Below are 22,904 nucleotides of genomic sequence, written 5' to 3'. Positions count from 1 at the left end.
ACGGCCGGGAGCTCCACCTACTGGTAAGTGAAAGGTCTGTGCGGCGCATTGCTAAAGAACTGTCACTTACCAGTAGGAGGAGCTCCCAACCGTTCACAGACATCGCAGCAGCAAGCAGGTAAGTATGAATCTTCTACTGTTGTACTATTGCTAAGTAACCATGGCAACCAGGGCTGCAGTAGCTTCCTGGTTGCCATGGTTACCGATCGGAGCCCCAGCGATTAAACTGGGACTCCGATCGGAACTCCGCTGCCACCAATGATGGGGGGGGGGGGAATGGGAGACCGCACACTGCCACCAATGTTACTGCTATAGAGGGAGGGGGGGGGCGATGGTGGTTGGCACACTGTGCCACCAACGATTTAATACAATAGAGGGAGGGGGGGGGGCGATGGTGGGGGCACACTGTGCCACCAACGATTTAATACAATAGAGAGAGGGAGGGGGGGCGATGGTGAGGGCACACTGTGCCACCAAGGATTTATTACAATAGAGGGAGGGAGGGGGGGGCGATGGTGGGCGCACACTGTGCCACCAACGATATTCAAACTGGGGAGGGGGGGGGGGGTTTGCCCCCTGCTGCCTGGCAGCCCTGATTTCTTACAGGGGAATATGATAGTACAATTAACCCCTTTAGGTGCCGCACCTGAAGGGGTTAATTGTGCTATCATATCCCCCTGTAAGAGATCGGGTGCTGCCAGGCAGCAGGGGGCAGTCTTGTACAAAGTTTGCAGTGTATTCTAACTAGAAGCGTCCCCATCACCATGGGAACGCTTCTGTGTTAGAATATACTGTCGGAAATGAGTTTTCACGAAGTGAAAACTTAGATCAGAAAAAGCTTTTATGCAGACGGATCTTCGGATCCGTCTGTATGAAAGCAACCTACGGCCACGGATCACGGACACGGATGCCAATCTTGTGTGCATACGTGTTCTTTCACGGACCCATTGACTTGAATGGGTCCGTGAACCGTTGTCCGTCAAAAAAATAGGACAGGTCTTATTTTTTTGACGGACAGGATACACGGATCACGGCCTTGGCTGCAAAACGGTGCATTTTCCGATTTTTCCACGGACCCATTGAAAGTCAATGGGTCCGCGAAAAAAAACGGAAGACGGCACAACGGCCACGGATGCACACAACGGTCGTGTGCATGAGGCCTTAGTCGAAGACACACAACATTACAGGATGGGCCTATGGCAGACTAAGGGCGCCGTGTTTAAGATATTTGCACTATCCGCACAAGGGGATGTGCAGCCAATAAAAAGGATCAAATGCTCAGAATGCTGTAAAAATTATAAAAAAAAAAATATATATATATCTCACTAATATCCTGTTCCGACGCTTCATGGTCCCCCATTGGTTTCTACTTCTTGTTGCTTTTCAACACAAACAAAATATCCGCTCAGCAAATCACTAGTCGAGGTGGGTCACTGCTGCGATCAGTGATCGACGACTGAGTGGTCTTTTTTTGTGTGTTGAGAGGCACCAGGAAATAGAGACCATTGAAAGATCGGGAAGTGTTGGAATGAGAAAGGAGGATCGTCGAGGTGAATATGGTTTCTTTTCATTATTTACAGCATTCTGATGCTTATCAAAATAATTTTTCGTGGCCAGGCGACCCCCTTAAAGGGAGTCTGTCAACAGGAAATTCACAGTTAAGTCAGGCGCAATGCCTGGTAGGGCTAGCTAAACTGAATATAATGATATCTTTAACTTAGGCTACTTTCACATTTGCGTTCGGGGCTCCGCTTGTGAGTTCCGTTTAAAGGCTCTCACAAGCGGCCCCGAACGCATCCATACTGCCCTAATGCATTCTGAGTGGAAAAGGATCCGCTCAGAATGCATCAGTCTGGCACCGTTTGGCCTCCGCTCCTGCTTGCAGCGTCCGGGTGTCCGCCTGGCCGTGCGGAGGCAAACGGATCCGTCCAGACTTACAATGTAAGTCAATGGGGGCGGATCCGTTTAAATTTGACACAATGCGGCTACTTTCACACTTAGAATTTTTTTGACAATATAATGCAGACGGATCCGCTCTGAACGGATCCATCGTCTGCATTATATGAGCGGATCCGTCTCAGACGCTCTGAACGCAAATGTGAAAGCAGCCTTAGTGATTTGCTATTTCATCTTGGAAAAAAGCACCTTTAAGCCATATGCAAATGAGCAGTTAAGTGCAACCTGGGTGGGTCCTAGCCATTCTGTGCACCCTTGCTCCTCCAGCTTCCTCTCCCAGACCATCCCTCTCCCTCATTGACTGGGCCAGGTGAGTTGACTCTGCAGGAAACTTGCAATGTCAATCAAGAAGGAGCTGGCAGAGGAAGCAAGGGTTGGGTCCACTTTTAGTGCACTTAATTGCTCATTTAAATATATATTAGAGGAGTTTGATACTGATGACCTACAGTGCTGTGCAAAGGTTTTAGGCAGGTACGGGAAAAATGCTGCAAAGTAAAAATGCTTTCAAAAATAGAAGTGTTAATAGTTTTGTATTAATTAACAAAATGCAAAGTAAATAAACAAATGAATAATCTAAATCAAATCTTCAATTCAGTGAGACCAACCTTTGCCTTCAAAACAGCATCAGTTCTTCTAGTTACACTTGCATACAGTTTTTGAAAGAACTCGGCAGAGAGTTTGTTCAAAATATCTTGGAGTACTAACCACAGATCATCTGTGGGATGTAGGCCTGCTCATATCCTTCTGTCTCTTCATGTAATTCCAGACAGATTTAATGACTCTGTGGGGGCCATATCATCACTTCCAGGTGTTAGGTCAGTGGTTCGTGCCCGCTGATGCCCTGCTACTTACCATGACACCAGTGACCTCTGCAAGCTGCTGTCTCCACTGCTCCAGTCTCTGTTCCCTTAAGGCACGCTCACCTGTGGCCTCTTACAGGGCATTTTCAAATCCTTCCCTAGCCAAAGGCCAAAGACTGAGGTATCTTTGGGTTTTCCAGTGTCTAGTAACCATCGAAGGTATAATATCTTGTCTGGCTACCTTGCCTGTCTGCCGATTCTGCTCCTTGCCGCCTGCCCTGACCTTAGCATTGCTATCTGGAATACACCCGTACTCAGCCTGCTCTGACTTTGGCCCGTGTACACACTACGCCTTGCTTGATCCCTTGGTGCTTCAGCTATTTTCTGGCATCCTGCCTGTGTTATCTCTGTATTATTCCCCACCTGGGTTCCTGTGTGTTCTCCAGTGTTTACCTGCTCCACCCAAGTGTTCCAGTAACTCTACCTTTCAGTATCAAGTTCTGTTTACCTAGTTCATCCTTATTGTCAAGGCCCCAGGCCCAAAGTTTCCAGTCTGTTTGCCCTGGCTGAGTCTGCTTACCCCTCTATTTGCAAGCCTCGACCTGTGTCTACATGTTTCTATACAGCCAGGACTCCAAAAACCTGTATGCCTGTTCACACATACTTGTGGCTTTAGTGCGTTTTCGGCATCCTGAGCTCCTGGTGCTTGCACCGGAGTCCTTGACACCAGTGGGTCAGCTACCAACCACTCCGGGACTATTCCAGGAGGTAGCGGCCTGGTTGTTTCCCAGCAGCAAAGTCCAGATCCCTGTACAGAGGTTAAAGGGTGAATACTGGGGAAGTGCCAGAATAACGCCCTTAGGGTTAGACCCAAGTCAAACTGGTTGGTTGGCACAGAGGGCCCACACTCGCTAATCTGTGACACCAGGCATCTTTGTTCTTCTTTATGTTGAAGACAGTCCTTAACGACATTGACTGTATGTTTGGGGTCATTAGCCTGCTATAGCAAGGTCTCTCCCAGGCAAAGATTTCAAAGCAGACTGTGGTTGCACTATGTGCTGTTCAAGCTATTCTGAAGAAGCACAAATAAATGAGCAATATTTAGGAACGTAGATGCAATCGTCAGTCAAGGAAACTTGGTGCAGAAGTCTGGCCAGAAGTAGTCTTCATGGAAAAATTGCAGATAAAAAGCCATACCTTCGACGAAGAAACAAAGCCGAAAGGCTCAACTATGCACAAAAACATAGGAACTTGTGTGCAGAAAATGGTAGCAGATACTCTGAACTGATTAGTCAAAATTTTTAATATTTGGCTGTAACAGAAGGCACTTTGTTCGCTGAAGGTGGTACAAAACGAGTGTCTGCAGTCAACAGTGGAGCATATTTGGTCAGGATTAATGGACAAGCGGCTAGCTCTGGACAAGCGGCTAGCCCTTCTGCGGACGGTCTGTCTTCTCCTCTTGCGCAGGTACCCATCGATCCGATTTTGCATGCAGGTCTTGGGTGCAATGGTCGCTTCCTTTGAGGCAGTTCTGTTTGCACAATTTCACACCCGTTCCCTTCAACGGGCAATTTTGTCGTCTTGGGACAAGTCACCAGAGTCCTTGGACCATCACATCGTCCTGTCCCCAAGGGTGTGTTCGGCACTCAGGTGGTGGCTCTCAGCCCCAACTTTGGAGTCGGGGAAATCCTTTCTGCCGGTCTCATGGACGGTCATTACCACCGATGCCAGTCTTCAGGGTTGGGGCAGAGTCTTCCCGCCCCGGGCAGTCCAAGGCGTATGGTCTCAGTCGGAGTCCAAACTGCCCATCAACATCCTAGAGCTCCGGGCCATTTATCTATCCATTCTCCATTGGGCACCTTTGCTGAGGGGCCGGCCGATTCGGATCCAGTCAGACAACACCACTGCGGTGGCTTACATCAATCACCAAGGGAACCCGCAGTCAAGCGATGATGGAGGAGTCGGACAAAATCCTGCAGTGGGCAGAGAGACATGTACCAGCTCTATGCGCGGTCTACGTTCTGGGAGTGGAGAATTGGACGGCAGATTACCTAAGTCGGACGAACGTCGACCCGGGAGAGTGGTCTCTGCACTCGGAGGTGTTCGACTTCATTTGTCTCCGTTGGGGCCAACCGGAGGTGGACTTGATGGCATCCAGACTGAACAACAAACTCCCCGCCTTCTTCTCTCAAACAAGAGATCCCCGGGCGTGCGCCGTAGATGCACTGGTGGCACCATGGGACGGGTTCTCTCTACTGCACGTATTCCCTCCTCTTCTCCTCCTGCCCCGAGTCCTGCGCAGAATCAGGATGGAGGGCATTCAGATGATTCTCATCGCTCCGGACTGGCCCCGTCGCACGTGGTACACCGATATCATCCTCCTTTTAGGAGACACACAGTGGCCTCTTCTGCTCAGAGTCGATCTTCTCTCTCAGGGACCGGTCTTCCACCAGCATTTAGAGTCACTACGTTTGACGGCGTGGCTGTTAAAACCGCCATTCTGAAGCAGCAAGGTCATCCACACCTTGATTAAGGCCAGGAAACCAGTGTTATCCAAAATTTATTATAGAACTTGGAGATCTTTTCTGCGCTTCTGTGCAGAACGTAGCCTCCCTCCACTGCGCTTCTCACTTCCAACTATCCTTTCCTTTCTGCAATCCGGTCAGGATTTCGGTCTTGCTCTTAGTTCCTTAAAGGGACAGGTGTCGGCGCTGTAAAAAAAAAATTTACAGCGTCCTTTAGCAGAACAGGCCCCGGTTAAGACCTTTCTACAAGGGGTGGCTCACACTGTCCCCCTTTGCTCTCTTGGGACTTGAACATTGCCCATGGTTCCCTCCAATCTGTTACTTTTGAGCCTCTAGACGCAGTTTTCCTCCGTCTTCTTTCCTGGAAGGTTGCATTCCTGGTGGCAATCACATCCATCAGGTGCGTTTCGGAATTGGCGGCGCTTTCTTGTAAGGAACCCTTTCTTATTCTGCACCAAGATAAGGCAGGTACCTTCTTTTCAGCCAAAGGTAGTCTCTGCCTTCCATGTCAACAAAGACCTTCTTCTCCCTTCGTTCTGCCCCTCTACCTCACATCCTAGGGAGCGAGCTCTCCATCAGCTGGATGTGGTTCGGGCTCTGAGGATTTACTTATCCTTTTCTAGTTTGTTACGCCGTACGGACTCTGTTTGTTGTTCCTGAAGGTCCTCGCAAAGGCTTGGCAGCCTCCAAGGTAACGATTGCCAGGTGGATTCGTTTGGCAATTGCTGAGGCATACCACTCCCGGGGCAAGGCACCGTCCCTCGGTATCACGGCCCACTGGACCAGGGCGGTGGGCGCTTCTTGGGCTTGTTTACCGCCATGCTTACGCTTATCAGCTGTGTAAGACAGTGACTTGGTCTTCTATGCACACGTTCACTAAGCGCATACTTTTGCATCAGCGGACTCTGTTCTGGGCTGCAAGGTCTTGCAGGCAGCAGTGTCTTAAGCTTCCGCAAGGATGTTTTCCATGGGCATGTGGTTCTTTCCTCCCCGTGGACTGCTTTGGAATGTCCCACGGTCCTGTGTACACAATGATATGAGTGAGAAAACAAGATCTTTGTGGACTCGCCTGTAAAATCTCTTTCTCGCTTAGTTTATTGGGGTGGACAGCTCCCATCCATTGATTTCTATTATTGCCGCAGGTGATGGCCGTTGGTTTGCCGGCAGGGTCCTCAGTTCTGGTTCGGTCCTACTAGCATTAGTTGGGTTATGGTTTGTTTCCTGTTTTCTTTTTCCTACTCCTACTGCTTGGGCACAAGCTGATATACTCTCTCTGGGCTAGAGGCGGTATAGCCGGCAGGGGAGGAGCTAACACTTTTCAGCCTAGTGTCGCCTCCTAGTGACAGCAGCAGTTATACCCATGGTCCTGTGTCCCCCAATCAACTAAGCAAGAAAAAGATTTTACAGGTGAGCCCACAAAAATCTTGTTTTTGAAAGTCTTCATACTTAGCAGCATTTTTACACACTTTTGTACAGTATTATAGTCTTCAATATCTGACTGGTGGTGGTCTGATTCCAACAACCCCTGCTGATCAGCTATTTGAAGAGACTGCAGTGTCTAGACAGCACTACGGCATCCTCACAGCTTGCTGTTCGTTGTATAGGGGCTGTGCTTGATATTTCACTTTAATCGGACTAGGTTTCACCTAGATCATAAGGCCAATGTACGTGGCCTAAGAAAGTGGCCACAGCACGCCTGGTTTTGGTTAAAACAGTGCATTGTAAACTGTACAAATATACCTATGTAATCCTCCCCATGGCAGATGTTGGGAAAAAGAGGATCGAGTATGTTGGACTTTAACAAGTCTGATCCTTTGTTCCAGCAGAAAATAAGTGCTGACAGACAATAGCAACAACTTATTTGAGTCTCCCATTAAGCTACACATGTATACTTGGCCTCCATGTTTATGGTGTAGTCAGTACTAATGGCCGTTCGCCAACATACTATGGCTGACTTTAAGCTGAAAGCTGCTTTGAGGTAGTCACGTATATGATACGCACTAAAATAGCGATTTTTCTTTAAATAACACTTGATTACTAAATGTTCATAGGTATTTAAAGGAGATACGATGACGATATATCATCTACAGTATGTGAGCACCCCATCTGAATCTGCTGCTTGTGGAACAACCCTGCAAAACCAAAAAGAATATCTTCTAGGAGGTAAGATGTCATTCAAGGACACTTAGGTTTAGGCCTCATGCACACGACAGTATTTTTTCACGGTCCGCAAAACGGGGTTATGTTGTTCCGTGATCCGTTTCTGTTTTTGTTTCCGTGTGTCTTCCTTGATTTTTGGAGGATCACCAGACATGAAGGAAAGTGAAAAAAAATCTAAGTCAAGTTTGCCTTGCAAATGATAGGAAAAAAACGGACGCGGACACGGATGACAATCTTGTGTGCCTCAGTGTTTTTTCACAGACCCATTGACTTGAATGGGTCCGCGAACCGTTGTCCCTGAAAAAAATAGGACAGGTCTTCTTTTTTTGACGGACTTGAAACACGGATCACGGACGCGGATGACAAACGGTGCATTATCCGAGTTTTCAACGGACCCATTGAAAGTCAATGGGTCAGCAGAAAATCACGGAAAACGGAACAACGGACACGGAACACAACAACGGTCGTGTGCATGAGGCCTTACTCTGACGATAATCAGCCACGAGGCATGGGTTATTTGTTGATGGGGGAAAATAGGATTATTTTAAGTTTCTTGTATGTTTATATTATAGCAGTTCTATCATTACAAGTGCATGAACTTGAGAACAATATTATACATTTTTCAGCAGCCCATTCCCTTCCTGAAGGCTCCATCTGTAATTGTCAACTGGTTAAGATGTTCTCCTACACACTGAAGCACTTCACCCAGTCCCCCAGTTCTATATCCCTAAAAAAACTGAGTATTCTAACCATCCTCGTGGATGAGCTCTGCATCTTCTCCTTTCCTCAATACGAAGTAAAGATCTGTCCCTCTGAGAGATTTGGCAGTTTTCGGAGAGACATGGCAGCAGCAGTGAAAGTTCACTCTAAGAAAACTATGCAGTCACTGGTGTGAGATAATATAATACATGCTAGATGCATGTACAGAAGGCCACACTCCCCTTCTCCTTTCTTCTCGCCCCCAAGTTCTGCAGCTCTCTGTAACATGATCCCCTAATGAGAAGCTGCCACTTAGTTATCAGGGTTTTTCAGTGAGTCCAGAGATTCTGAGCAGTTCCAGAAACTAAAATAGCCAGATCTATGGGGAACAGGTGTCTGATAATAAGAGATGGAGAAATTATTATTGAACAAGATATATTACAAAGTTTATTATCTTAAATACACTATTGATTTATGGGAAAAATGTAAATGATAGAATTATTTAACTCATATTCTCTGTAAAGCTACTTTTACATCTGCAGTTTTTGCTGGATCCGTTATGGATCTGCATCTGTTATGAACGGATCCGGTTGTATTATCTCTAAAATGACCAAGACAAATCAGTTACTAAAAGCATTGTAAGTCAATAGGCGCCGGATCCATTTTCTTTTATGTCAGAGAAAAGAGATCCGGCACCATTGACTTACATTAGGTTTCATGCCGTCTTGCTACGTATCCCATGACGCACTCAAAAATCGCTGCTTGCAGTGCTTTTGTGTGCATCATGGGAAAGCAATATAGGAGAACGGGATGCATTCTGGTGCACTCCATTCCGCTCAGTTCCTATTGACAATTAATGGGGACAAAACTAAACAGTTTTCCTCCAGTTTTGAGATCCTATGACGAATCTTAATACCGGAAAGGAAAATGCAGATGTAAAAGTATCCTTATTTTTCTGATGCGGGAAAATCTTACAATTGCTTTGGTCTAATTCGTCAGATACTTGTGTGTGCAATGTAAAGAAGGCATGAAGATGGTCATATATATCAAATTAAAGTGGGCCAGATCCACAGATTTTTACAGGACTGGCAGACGTTCCAATATGCATAGGGGTCACAGTAACACAATGTACAGAGCTATGCTTGGTTCTGGTACACTGATATTGATCACCTGTACTAAGGATAGGTCAAATAAAGGTTCTGGAAAACCCATTAAAGCATAGTTATTGAAGGGGTTATTCCACAAAATTATTTAGAACCTATCCATAGGTGATAAATATTACATCACGCGTGTGTGTCTGCAATCCCAAGAACGAGGGGTCTCCGATTCCCGTCTTACCTGGGCAGTAGTGTGCATGTCAGTCCACTGCCCCATTCACTTCTATGGGGCTGCTGGAACACAGATGTGAATAGAGCGGTAGACCGATATGTACACTACTACTGTATTCAGAGCGGGCACCCCTCAAGATTGTGGGGCATCCCAGCAGTCAGACCCTCCATGATCCAAAAATTATCACCTACCAATTGAACAGGTAATAAATCATTTTTGTGGGATATCCTCTTTGATATTTATTTTTAGATTTTTTTTAAGTTGCACACCTTTGCAAATACTATACTTTACACTAATCTTGAGGTACAGCAAAAAAAAATATATACTGCCCTTACACAAAATTGTGAATACTGTATTATGGTCCTGAGCTGCATTCACAATTCTACGGGTTTCAAAATGGAAGCTCCCATCACTGATTTTCATTCACAACAATAAATAAACATATTACATATCGCTACGTCCGAAAAGTCCAAACTATTAAAAAATATCTGCATTCAGGAGAGAGACGAGAAGGAGACAGCGGCACTCACCAATTCCAAGATAAAACGTCCAGTTTATTAGGCTTCTATAAAATAGGGTACAGGCAGGTCTGTGCACATAAGTCAAATGGAGGTACGGCTACAGCTGTTTCACGCTAAGAGCGCTTCATCATGCCTTTCATGCTGTGGAGGTGAGTGACTGACCTATAAAGGTGAGGTCAGGCCACTCCCCCCACCGCATCACATAGAGGAACACAGTGTTAACTCATTCAATACTCTATTACACCAAAAAAAAACACAGTTTGTCAAACAAAAACAAATAAATCATTCCTAACATTAAAACCTAATGGTCCCATCGCTTCTGTCTTGATGATCCATAATCCTTCTCTCTGTAGGAGAAGCTTTTTTCTGTCTGCGCCGCGAGGCGGTAATTTCACTATCTCTAGACCTGCAATCTGTAGGAGGTCCTCGCGATTTTGGTGCGATTCTTTCATATGTTGGATTAATCTAGTGGCTCCAATTTCTGTTTTAAGGCTATACTTGTGCTCTCTGAAACGAACGAAAAGGGGTCTGAAAGTTTTTCCAATATAAAATTGGCCGCAAGGGCAAAAAAGGGCATAAACCACAAAGGTGGATCTGCAATTAATGAAGTCCCTCACTCTGTGTTTTATAGCTCCAATTTTTAAATGTGCACCTCTCCGCATCTGTTCACACATGGAGCAGTGTCCACACCTGAAATTGCCCTCAGGGACGCAGCGTTCAAGCCAATTCTTGTTCGCATTACATTTAAACTGGCTCTGTGTGATCATGCTCCCTATGGTTCTGCTTCGTCTGAAGCCCACCACAGGTCTACTAGCCACTTTTTCTTGAAGGGTGGGATCCCTTTGTAAAATGTGCCAGTTTTTTAATATGGCATTTTTTATTTGCTGCGCCATGGGTGAAAAATCAAATGTGAACACTGATTTACTAGGAAGCGTGTCGGGGACGGGATTTTTTACTTTTTGTGGCTCCATATTTCTGCGCCTGCGAATAGACTTCAGATCAAAGTCACCTGCAGATCTTTTATCTGCAGATTTACGAAAGGCTTGATCAATGCTAGATTCTGAGTAGCCCCTTTCTAGAAACCTCGTTTTCATTATTTTAGATTGCTTTAAAAACTCGATATCGCTAGATATGATCCTATTTAAACGGGAAAATTGACTGTAGGGGAGGGCAGAAGTCACATGTGGGGGGTGGAAGCTATTGAAGTGCAATAATGCATTGGTGGAGGTGGGTTTCCTGAATATGGTGGTTTCCAGGGAACCTTCTACCACCTTCACCAAGACATCCAAAAACTCCAATTCTGAGGAATTGATTTTGCTGGTAAACAGCATATTCATATCGTTTTCGCGGTTTAGGTAATCCACAAAGGCTGCGAAGCTTTCCTCATTACCTGCCCAAACGATGAACACGTCATCGATATATCTAAAAAATGTCTTGATATATCTGACAAAGGGATTTTTGACTGAAAACACAAATTTAGATTCGAAATATGCTAAAAATAAATTTGCAAAGGTACATGCAATGGGGGTCCCCATTGCTGTACCAGACTGTTGATGGTACCACAAATCATTGAATAAGAAAGCGTTGTGTGTAAGTATGAAGGAAAGGGAGTCTGTGATAAAATCCACAAGAATATCACTTTTGCCCATACACCTCAATTGTTCTCCAATCACTTCTACTCCAAGTTTCTGAGGAATTCTGGTGTACAAACTTTCAACATCGATAGATGCTAAAAGGAATTCCTCATGCCATTCTATCTCTTTTATTGCTGTCAAAAAGTCACTGGTATCCCTCAAAAACGAGGGTATCCCTTCCAACAGGGGGCGCAATAACCAATCGAGGTATTGGGATAGTGGCTCGGTAACCGAGCCAATCCCTGCTACGATTGGGCGCCCGGGGGGTTTTACCAGTGACTTATGGATTTTGGGTAGATGATACCAAACAGGTTTGATTGGGAATTGAGGATATAATTTTTCGGCAATTTTATTAGTAAGGGCTCCCCGTGCTACATACCCCCACAATAAGGATCTTAGCTGTTGTTGATATTTGTAGGTAGGGTTAGTTTTCAGTCGGACATATATATTTTGATCATTGAGTTGCCTATAGGCCTCTTCTACGTATAGAGATTTGTACATGATGACGATCTTTCCACCCTTGTCGGCCGGTTTGGTTATTAATTCTTTGTTACTAATAAGCCAGTTCATCGCGCGGTGTTCACCGCTATTTAGATTGCTTTTATTTTTGGGATAGTAAATCGCTTTAATATCCTGAATAACCTGTCTCTGGAACAGATCCAGAGTACTGCCGGCCGGCAAGGGTGGAGTGAAAGTCGAGCCTATACCTCCCTTAAAGGTCTCAGAATAGGGTATTTCTTCAGGGGTGTAATCTAGACTGCAACCCTGCAATTCTAAGAGTGTATCTACCACCTGTTTGTCTGTATAATCTAATTGTGGCCCCACCTGAAAACCTAAAGGGCCAATGATAGGAGATTCTAGCTCTTTAACCTCTGGTGTGGATACATTTTTTTCACGAAACCATCTGAATAAATTCAATTTTCTAATAGATCTAAATAAATCAACCTCAAAATTGGCTGGGTCAAAAGTCATTTACCAAACTGTAATTCAAACCTTTTGACAAAAAGATAGGCAATCAGCATCAAGGGTTACATTGGTTAAATTCACAACATTATAACCAATAGGTAAGTCCTGTACAGGACCCACATCTAAAATTAATTCCTCCACCCCACTTGTTTCCTCTTGAAACCCCCCCTGTATGCACCCCCTCTTTTTCTTTCTCTTTGATCTTCCTCTTCTGGTATGTTTTCTACCGTGGTGAGCGGTCGCGATTGTCCGTTTGGGGATTCGTGATCTGCATTCTGCGGCATTTTTGTGGTTTGATCCTCTGAAGCACTTGAATCCGAATCTGTGGTCCAGTAGTCTTTGGATCGCCGGTTTATTTTGTATTTGCGTTTTTGTATGCGTTTCTGTGTGCCCCAAGAGAAGATTTTATTTTGTTCATAATCTGCTTTATCGCGTAAAAACTTATCTTTCTTTTTTTCTTTTGTATCTGATTGAATGGGAATCAAGCGTTTTTCCAGCTTATTCAAAAAGATTTTCATTTGGGACTCAGTCCTTCTAGATTTCAATTCTGCTTTTGCTTTAGTGATCTCCATAGTTAGCTCTTTATAAGCTTTTTCGTTCTGGGAGAGCACTAGTTCCATGAGCCTGAATGAGTTTTCCAATTGTATAGCATTCCAGGAGGCCAGGAATGCATCATCATCATGAAATTGAGAGGGTTCTTTATAAACACGTAATCCTCTAGGCACCCTCCCATGGGTGACATAAGATTGCAAAGAGTTAATAGTCCAGAATAAGCGGACTTCTTTTTCAGACAGTTTGATAACTCTGGATTCAAGCGATTTAAGAGACATGACTTCTAAAATGTCTTTGTTATTACATTGTGCAAAAAACAGACCTGCGTCTATACGACCCTGATTGATAGCTGAGACGCATGTGTCAGTGTCCAAGTCCATTTTGGCATCCACATTGAGGTCGGTGATAATAGGTTCTGGCGTGCTCTGGCTGCCATGAGACATATTCAAAACAATCAAGAGGAGAAAGCGCTGCCGGCACTGCTACACCTGACCAGTATGCAGGGTTGCAAGGAGGACACAAGTAATGCGATTCAGCAAATGGATATGGTGGTGCTCTGCTGAGATAGACACAATGGTGCATTCAGGAGAGAGACGAGAAGGAGACAGCGGCACTCACCAATTCCAAGAAAAAACGTCCAGTTTATTAGGCTTCTATAAAATAGGGTACAGGCAGGTCTGTGCACATAAGTCAAATGGAGGTACGGCTACAGCTAAGTTTCACGCTTTGCAAATTTATTTTTAGCATATTTCGAATCTAAATTTGTGTTTTCAGTCAAAAATCCCTTTGTCAGATATATCAAGACATTTTTTAGATATATCGATGACGTGTTCATCGTTTGGGCAGGTAATGAGGAAAGCTTCGCAGCCTTTGTGGATTACCTAAACCGCGAAAACGATATGAATATGCTGTTTACCAGCAAAATCAATTCCTCAGAATTGGAGTTTTTGGATGTCTTGGTGAAGGTGGTAGAAGGTTCCCTGGAAACCACCATATTCAGGAAACCCACCTCCACCAATGCATTATTGCACTTCAATAGCTTCCACCCCCCACATGTGACTTCTGCCCTCCCCTACAGTCAATTTTCCCGTTTAAATAGGATCATATCTAGCGATATCGAGTTTTTAAAGCAATCTAAAATAATGAAAACGAGGTTTCTAGAAAGGGGCTACTCAGAATCTAGCATTGATCAAGCCTTTCGTAAATCTGCAGATAAAAGATCTGCAGGTGACTTTGATCTGAAGTCTATTCGCAGGCGCAGAAATATGGAGCCACAAAAAGTAAAAAATCCCGTCCCCGACACGCTTCCTAGTAAATCAGTGTTCACATTTGATTTTTCACCCATGGCGCAGCAAATAAAAAATGCCATATTAAAAAACTGGCACATTTTACAAAGGGATCCCACCCTTCAAGAAAAAGTGGCTAGTAGACCTGTGGTGGGCTTCAGACGAAGCAGAACCATAGGGAGCATGATCACACAGAGCCAGTTTAAATGTAATGCGAACAAGAATTGGCTTGAACGCTGCGTCCCTGAGGGCAATTTCAGGTGTGGACACTGCTCCATGTGTGAACAGATGCGGAGAGGTGCACATTTAAAAATTGGAGCTATAAAAAGTGAGGGACTTCATTAATTGCAGATCCACCTTTGTGGTTTATGCCCTTTTTTGCCCTTGCGGCCAATTTTATATTGGAAAAACTTTCAGACCCCTTTTCGTTCGTTTCAGAGAGCACAAGTATAGCCTTAAAACAGAAATTGGAGCCACTAGATTAATCCAACATATGAAAGAATCGCACCAAAATCGCGAGGACCTCCTACAGATTGCAGGTCTAGAGATAGTGAAATTACCGCCTCGCGGCGGAGACAGAAAAAAGCTTCTCCTACAGAGAGAAGCATTATGGATCATCAAGACAGAAGCGATGGGACCATTAGGTTTTAATGATAGGAATGATTTATTTGTTTTTGTTTGACAAACTGTGTTTTTTTTTTTGGTGTAATAGAGTATTGAATGAGTTAACACTGTGTTCCTCTATGTGATGCGGTGGGGGGAGTGGCCTGACCTCACCTTTATAGGTCAGTCACTCACCTCCACAGCATGAAAGGCATGATGAAGCGCTCTTAGCGTGAAACAGCTGTAGCCGTACCTCCATTTGACTTATGTGCACAGACCTGCCTGTACCCTATTTTATAGAAGCCTAATAAACTGGACGTTTTATCTTGGAATTGGTGAGTGCCGCTGTCTCCTTCTCGTCTCTCTCCTGAATGCACCATTGTGTCTATCTCAGCAGAGCACCACCATATCCATTTGCTGAATCGCATTACTTGTGTCCTCCTTGCAACCCTGCATACTGGTCAGGTGTAGCAGTGCCGGCAACGCTTTCTCCTCTTGATTGTTTTGTATTAAAAAATATCTCCTATGCGGTGAATGTTGTAAAAGAAAAAAATAATAATAACAGTGTCACCTTGCCCCCCAAAAAATAGGATAGGATTGTTCTATTATGGGCTGGACGTTCCATACAATGCTAAAATGCGGAATTGTGTTGTTGTTTTTTGCGTGGTATCGAATGGTATTGAGTATCGCAATACTTTTTATGGTGTCGAAACCGAATCAAAATGTTGGTATCGTGACAACCCTATGTAGTGCTGGCTCCTTACTGTGACCTGCGTGTCATCTTCTCCAAGTCTTTTTTTTTATTATTATAATCATATATATTTTCAATTTGGCGACAAAAATCTTAATTTGGCTCCTAAATGTTTCAGTTTAGGAGCCAATGGCTCCTGTTTATTTTATTTAGTCTGGAGCCCTGTAATGTCTATTTTATTTATTCCCACATTCATTTCTATTTGTCCAGAATTGCTGAATTGTCAATACTGCTCTGGTTTATAAGGCTACGTTCACACTTGCGATGTTATTCGGTATTGAGATACGGCAGAGGATCTCAATACCGGACTTAAACGGATCCGTTTTGAGTTTACACATCAGGAGGCATCTGTTCTGTTAGGATGCGGTTGTGTGAAATCAAAACGGAAAAAAAACGGCCCCTCACTAAGTACATTTAAAGTTAATGATTGACCCAGTTTTTTTGGCTCCATAAAAAACTGACCTATCATCACTAACTTAGGCCTCCTGCACACGTACCCGGTGTGAACCCCGTTGTCATATTGCGGACCCGCAATACACGGGTGCCGTTCCGTGGGCATTCCGCATCACGGATGCGGACCCATTCACTTCAATGGGTCCGCAAATCCGGAGATGCGGAATGGTGCGGAACAGAACCCTACGGAAGCACTACGGAGTGCTTCCGTGGGGTTTCGTCCCGTACTTCCGTTCCGCAAAAAAAGATAGAACATGTCCTATCTTTTTGCGGAACGGCCGGATCGTAGAGCCATTAAAGTGAATTGGTCCGTGATCCGCTGCGGCTGCCCCATAGACTGTGTTCGTGCATTGCGGCCCGTAGCACGACCACGGGGCGCACACGTTCAGGTGCAGGAGGCCTAACATTGTTTTTAGTGGCGGATCATTTTTTTTCCCGTTTTTATGACCGGACACAAAACCGCAGCTTGCAACGGTTTTGTGTCCGGTCACAAAATGGAATGCTGCCAGAACGGAAGACATCCTGATCTGATTTCTTTCCATTCAGAATGCATGAGGACTAAACGGAAACGTTTTTTTCCCCGGTATTGAGTATCCAGTCCGGTATAGGATCTCAATACCGGAAAACAACAACGCAAGTGTGAATGTAGCCTAACACAAGCTGTAACTTAGGATCAGTACAAAGTAAAATATTTCAAATGTCATTTATCTATTTATCTGTAAATGTTACATCCTTTAATTGGCATGCATTTTATCAAAGCTTTTTATCTGATTTGTTAAAGGCAATATGTATAATGGCACAGTCCGCATCTATTTGTGTGGCCTTCATTACCCCTGGGAGAGTCTGTCTACGTTCCAAATTAAGAGCCTCAGTCAACCAGATGAGGGATATCAGCAGGGATGTCAGTGTAAGGTAAGTGTTCTCCTTTATTTTAGCTGTATTACAGCTCAGTGCAGGAGTCATATATTTAGTGCCATGGACGGAATCAAGAAGCACAGTGACTGCAGAGGGTCATTCATCCAGCCAACGCTGACCTTGTGTTTTTCTGCATAATGAGCAGGCACGATTTTCCAATGTACAGGGCGAGTCAAAAGTCATAGGACACCCTTTTATTTCAGAAGTGAAAAGGAAAATGAAATATCTGAATACCCCACCAAGTAATGGGTAAGTATGGCCATCATTTTGAAACCCGCCATATTGGATCAAGGGCAAATTTTTCCAATGGGAAGGGGGGTCATGTAGCATATCAAAGAAGACCATCATTTTCTCAGAAATCGATTGCCGTAATCAGATTTGAAATATCTCTTGTTCGAAAGTTATCAAAACAAAGTTGCAACAACAGCTGGGAACGTTCCCTGTGATGCACAGCTATTTGATGCGTTCAATGTGTTGGCCCTGGTGCTGAGCACAGATGTGAAGGCGCTGGATCCAATTGTTATGAGCCCACATGAGAAAACTCTGTGTTCATAGCTTTCGAACCCAAAGAGATATTGCAAATCTGATTGTGGCAATTTATAAAATTCAGGTTTTCTTTTATATGCTACATGACCCTCTTCCCACTGGAAAAATTTGCTCTTGATCCAATATGGTGGCCATGTTCCGGACATAGCCTACAAGATAGGCCCCCTCACCCATTACTTGCTGGTAATCACATATTTCATTTTCCCTTTCTTTTCTGAAAAGGGTTTTGACTTACCTTGTATTTTGTATTTCAATTCCTAACCCTTTTTTGAGGGAATGTGTCATCAGAAAATGAGCTATTTAAGTTACACAAGAATTTTTGCTGATATTTTAAATTTTCCATGTGAATATCTATATTTACACAAAAAACATAAAATCCTGCAGTTTTTGCCATTAAGCCTAATAATAGGTACCACTTCTTGGTATGTACAGATCACTTTATTGCAGTTACCTGCTTATCTGTCATTCTAATCCTGCCTGTAATGATATCACCTCTTTGTATAGATAAGACAGGGTCCTGGTCAGCTTGGTCAAATGACAGATTTCTTCCTATACACGAATAGGGAGAGACCTTTCCATCTGGGCGAGCCAAGCAGGGAAAAGCTGGAGGAAACCAACCTGCATGACTCTTCTCCCCATTCCCAGCTCATTTTTTTAACTATGTTTTATCTGGAATGCAGATTTCCAGGAAGCCTGCTAGGATTTCATGCTGACCACGGGTAGTACGAATCTCCTGGCAGGTTCTCTTTAAATACTGGTAAAAAAAAAAGCCTCAAAACCTCATGCAAATGGCCCTATTATGACTCCTGTTGCATGGGGTCGCAGTAGAACACCCATAAAATGCATGTGGCTTTACCATTCTGCTTTATGCCTCTGATTTCATACAGAGCAACAAATGATGGTGCTTTATCTGATGCAGTATTACTCTGGAAACAGCCCCTAGGGTTGAACCATATGACGGCATTTACTGAGCTACAGGGGTCTCCGTGTGCCTCTGTACACATAAGCAAAACTAGGATATGCCATCAATGTCAGAAAGGTTCTGGTCCCACCTCTGGGACCCGCTAATACCTCCAGAACAGGCCAGCTATTTCCAGCAGTTATGTATCGGTGAATGGAGAGGTGGCTGCGCTTGTACGATGCGCTCTTCATTCACCACTATGGGACATCGAAAGACACCAGAGCAGGCTCGCTCAACTACTGTATTTTTGGAACTCCTATAGCGATTTTTGTATTTCAATTCCTAACCCTTTTTTAAGCTCTCTAAAACTATTAAAGGCATTGAGACAATGGGGACACACTGAAAGTGCAGGCACACTGCGCATGCACAGCTGTCTTCCAATCATGTCAGGTCATGCGTGGTGTGCGTTTCCATTTACTTCTGTGGGGAGAGCGCATTTACTCCGGTCCGGCCACCACTTTGGTCCGCTCCGTTCTCGATATAGGTGTATGTCCCCGCACCTATCAGACAATAGGCGCATATCCTAGCGATATGCCCCCTTGTCTAAGATGAGGCAAGTCCAATTCCATGCAGAACACAGACCTGCAAAAAATATGGATGATATCCGTGTGCATTCCGTGTTTGGCATAACAGAACAGTTTGCCCCTATTATTGTCCATTATGCGGACAATAATAGGACATGTTCTATTTTTTTGCGGAAAGAACATGCAGACATACGGAAAGGAAAGCACACTTACGTTTTTTTTCTTTGTGGACCCATTGAAATTAATGGTTCACCATACAGTCCATTCTCCATGGTACATCCATAAATACAGTAGCACAGCGTGCCACCACGGCTATTTCCGGAACTGGACCTGGAGAAAGGAGTGGGTTCCAGAGGTAAGGCCCGCGTCTGTCTGATACTGAGACTGTGCAACATGAGCCAAACCCTTCAACCTCCCTTTCAGGTCTTCTTTGGTTTCAAGTGTGAGTGAGCGGGCAGACCGTGGTGATTGATAGCGCCAGTTTTTGCCATCCTCTCCATTCACGTATACCATTATAACATTATTAGATTACAAGGGTCACAGTGTAGGGAGCATCACTTTGTTGTTGTTACAATGACATGAAGAACGCTAATGTAATGGTTTATATCTAGATCAAATTTTGTGGCATGGAAACCTGCGATAGCAAGGCACCAAATGAGTGCGTCTGGAGCGACCGGCAGGAGACTGAGACTCTAGAAAAAGAGCACGCGTGCCTTAAACAAAAAGACGGATCTTGCAGCTGGTACCCAAGTATACCTGGCAAGTCTACTCACAACAGCCACCCATAGATGATCTCCATGGTCCCGCGGCTGGTTTGATCTGCTGGAGCGAATGGATCACAAACAACACAATGAACTGTACAGAATGTGTAATGAAATTGTGGAGCTGGCGCTTTTTGGGGTAGAAAATAAAGGAAATCAATAAAGGAACGCTTTAATAGTATTTGAGCAAATATAAGTATAAAGAAAATTAATTACGCGAAAAACAAGCAGAATTATTCCTCCTCATATTCCTAGAAAAACTATTTTCGAGATCAAAAATTCTGCTCCATGGCTACGTAGGCCTTTAGAACCTGTCTCATTTATAAGGTGTAATTTTTGCAGATAGTTCTCAATCCACAAGATAAGGCCTCATGCACACAGCAGAGCTGGAGGTGGCACTCCGAGTCCCAAAACTGCAGGGACCCCGTGTGAAGCAATTCCATGACTAACTCCCCTAGCGTCAATGCTTCTAGGCTAGGATAGGTTCCAGCATGAAGCCTAAGAGGGAAGCCGTGGCTTGTGACCAATGCATGACCACACTGTAGCTTAAAACTACAAATGATGTGTGGTTTTACCACATATCGTCAAGGTTGGGCTATGTGGTTTTTGCACGTTTCTTTACATATTTTACCCTAAAAAAAGTCAGTAATTTGTGGTGAAGCTGCTTGGGGCTGTACTTTTTGGTTGCGCATGGTCTCACACTGATCCTTTTCACAACTGTGGGGGAAATTAGGTTTTAGTGAGATGCGTACTGCTTTTCTGTATATTTGACTGAATCGGGATATGATCATTGTAAAACAAATGAATAATCCACACATTAATTTAATGAGACAAAGTCCTTCAATGATTGTTAGTGTATTCATCAATTAGATTCATGTGATGTTCTACTACATCTGCTTCTGAAAGGGATTCTCCTACTTGGACAACTACTTTTGTTAGAAAGGTTCCTTCACAATACAATGACCACCACGTGTCCTCCTGCTGTGACCCACAGCGATCAGCTGTAACCAGGTGTCCTCCTGCTGTGACCCCCAGTGATCAGCTGTAACCAGGTGTCCTCCTGCTGTGACCCCCAGAAATCAGCTGTAACCAGGTGTCCTCCTGCTGTGACCACCTAGCGATTAGCTGTAACCAGGTGTCCTCCTGCTGTGACCCCCAGCGATCAGCTGTAACCAGGTGTCCTCCTGCTGTGACCCCCAGCGATCAGCTGTAACCACGTGTACTCCTGCTGTAACCCCCAGTGATCAGCTGTAACCACGTGTACTCCTGCTGTAACCCCCAGTGATCAGCTGTAACCACGTGTACTCCTGCTGTGACCCCCAGCGATCAGCTGTAACCAGGTGTCCTCCTGCTGTAACCCCCAGCGATCAGCTGTAACCAGGTGTCCTCCTGCTGTAACCCCCAGAAATCAGCTGTAACCAGGTGTCCTCCTGCTGTGACCCCCCCAGCGATCAGCTGTAACCAGGTGTACTCCTGCTGTGACCCCCAGAAATCAGCTGTAACCACGTGTACTCCTGCTGTAACCCCCAGCGATCAGCTGTAACCAGGTGTCCTCCCGCTGTGACCCCCAGAAATCAGCTGTAACCACGTGTACTCCTGCTGTAACCCCCAGCGATCAGCTGTAACCAGGTGTCCTCCTGCTGTGACCCCCCAGCGATCAGCTGTAACCAGGTGTACTCCTGCTGTAACCCCCAGCGATCAGCTGTAACCAGGTGTCCTCCTGCTGTGACCCCCAGCGATCAGCTGTAACCAGGTGTCCTCCTGCTGTAACCCCCAGCGATCAGCTGTAACCAGGTGTCCTCCTGCTGTAACCCCCAGCGATCAGCTGTAACCACGTGTACTCCTGCTGTGACCCCCAGCGATCAGCTGTAACCACGTGTACTCCTGCTGTAACCCCCAGCGATCAGCTGTAACCAGGTGTCCTCCCGCTGTGACCCCCAGAAATCAGCTGTAACCACGTGTACTCCTGCTGTAACCCCCAGCGATCAGCTGTAACCAGGTGTCCTCCTGCTGTAACCCCCAGCGATCAGCTGTAACCACGTATACTCCTGCTGTAACCCCCAGTGATCAGCTGTGACCCTCAGAAATCAGCTGTAATCTGTGTGGAAACTTCAAAGTAAAGGTATTTGCAGAATCCGTGGCAGGGTGACCCCTTGATTTCTGCTGTGGATTTTTTTGTTTTTTTGCTCTGAGCTGTCGCAGATTTCTGTTTAGCTGCATGGACTGATGTAGGATGCTCCCAATTTATGACGCATACTCCGGCAGCGCAGGGGAGTGCTGGTCTTGATAAATCTCCCCCTGTTTTATTTCCCTGCAGCGCCACTATAGGCAATATTAAGCAATACACAGTGCTCATTCCAATAAATGTGTAATCCTCCAGAGTGAGAGATGCTCTTCAAAGAGGACCTGGTACCTCTGCTGACTTGTACGTCTTATGACTACCAGCAGTCCCCATGTAATAACAATTCTGGTCCATTTATCCCTATGTTGTACCATTTATTAATAATTCCCACTAGACGTTCATGAATGAATTACTGTTCGGGTTCGGCGTTTGGGTGGCGTAGAAATTCTGTTATGGATTTCCTAGACGAAATGCAAAATGGAGGCCTTTAAGAGGCATTCCATTTTGATCAGTCATAACAGAAGTCTATGGCCAAGCATAAAGGATCCGTCTGGTTTCCATTGTACAGGAAGGAAAACAAAGTCCTGCAGATCAGAAACCAGACGGATCCGTTATGATTGGCCATAGACTTCTGTTTTGACGGATTAAAAATGCCTCTTAAAGGCCTCCATTTTGCATTCCGTCTACAAATTCTGCTATAACACAATGCATAACAGAACTTCTACACCCAAACGCCAAACCTGTTTTACAGGCATTTGGGTCCATTATTACCTTCTTACCACTGATCAAACTTGGAAATCATATGTGTCCTGATGGGCTTCAGTAGTCCAGAGTGACCTT

At 44.9% G+C, this 22,904-nt stretch overlaps 2 protein-coding genes across 3 annotated transcripts in view; one reads left to right on the top strand and one right to left on the bottom strand.

Annotated features, from left to right (window-relative positions):
- The window catches only part of LOC122943623 (metalloproteinase inhibitor 2-like), a 42,885-nt gene extending 22,730 nt beyond the window's left edge, over nt 1–20,155 (top strand). The window contains exons 3-5 of the mRNA XM_044301507.1: nt 7,333–7,444; nt 17,017–17,147; nt 19,793–20,155. Coding sequence (XP_044157442.1) covers nt 7,333–7,444; nt 17,017–17,147; nt 19,793–19,969 — 420 coding nt within the window. The 3' untranslated portion in view covers nt 19,970–20,155. The remainder of the gene's footprint in view (nt 1–7,332; nt 7,445–17,016; nt 17,148–19,792) is intronic.
- The window catches only part of LOC122943622 (synapsin-2-like), a 294,778-nt gene that overhangs the window by 99,148 nt on the left and 172,726 nt on the right, over nt 1–22,904 (bottom strand). The gene's annotated exons all lie outside the window — the stretch shown is intronic.

The sequence above is a fragment of the Bufo gargarizans genome, chromosome 7 (genome assembly GCF_014858855.1).
Source record: "Bufo gargarizans isolate SCDJY-AF-19 chromosome 7, ASM1485885v1, whole genome shotgun sequence".
Lineage (NCBI taxonomy): Eukaryota > Metazoa > Chordata > Amphibia > Anura > Bufonidae > Bufo > Bufo gargarizans.
Note: the sequence above shows the minus strand (reverse complement) of the source record. Positions and strands in the feature narration are given on the sequence as shown.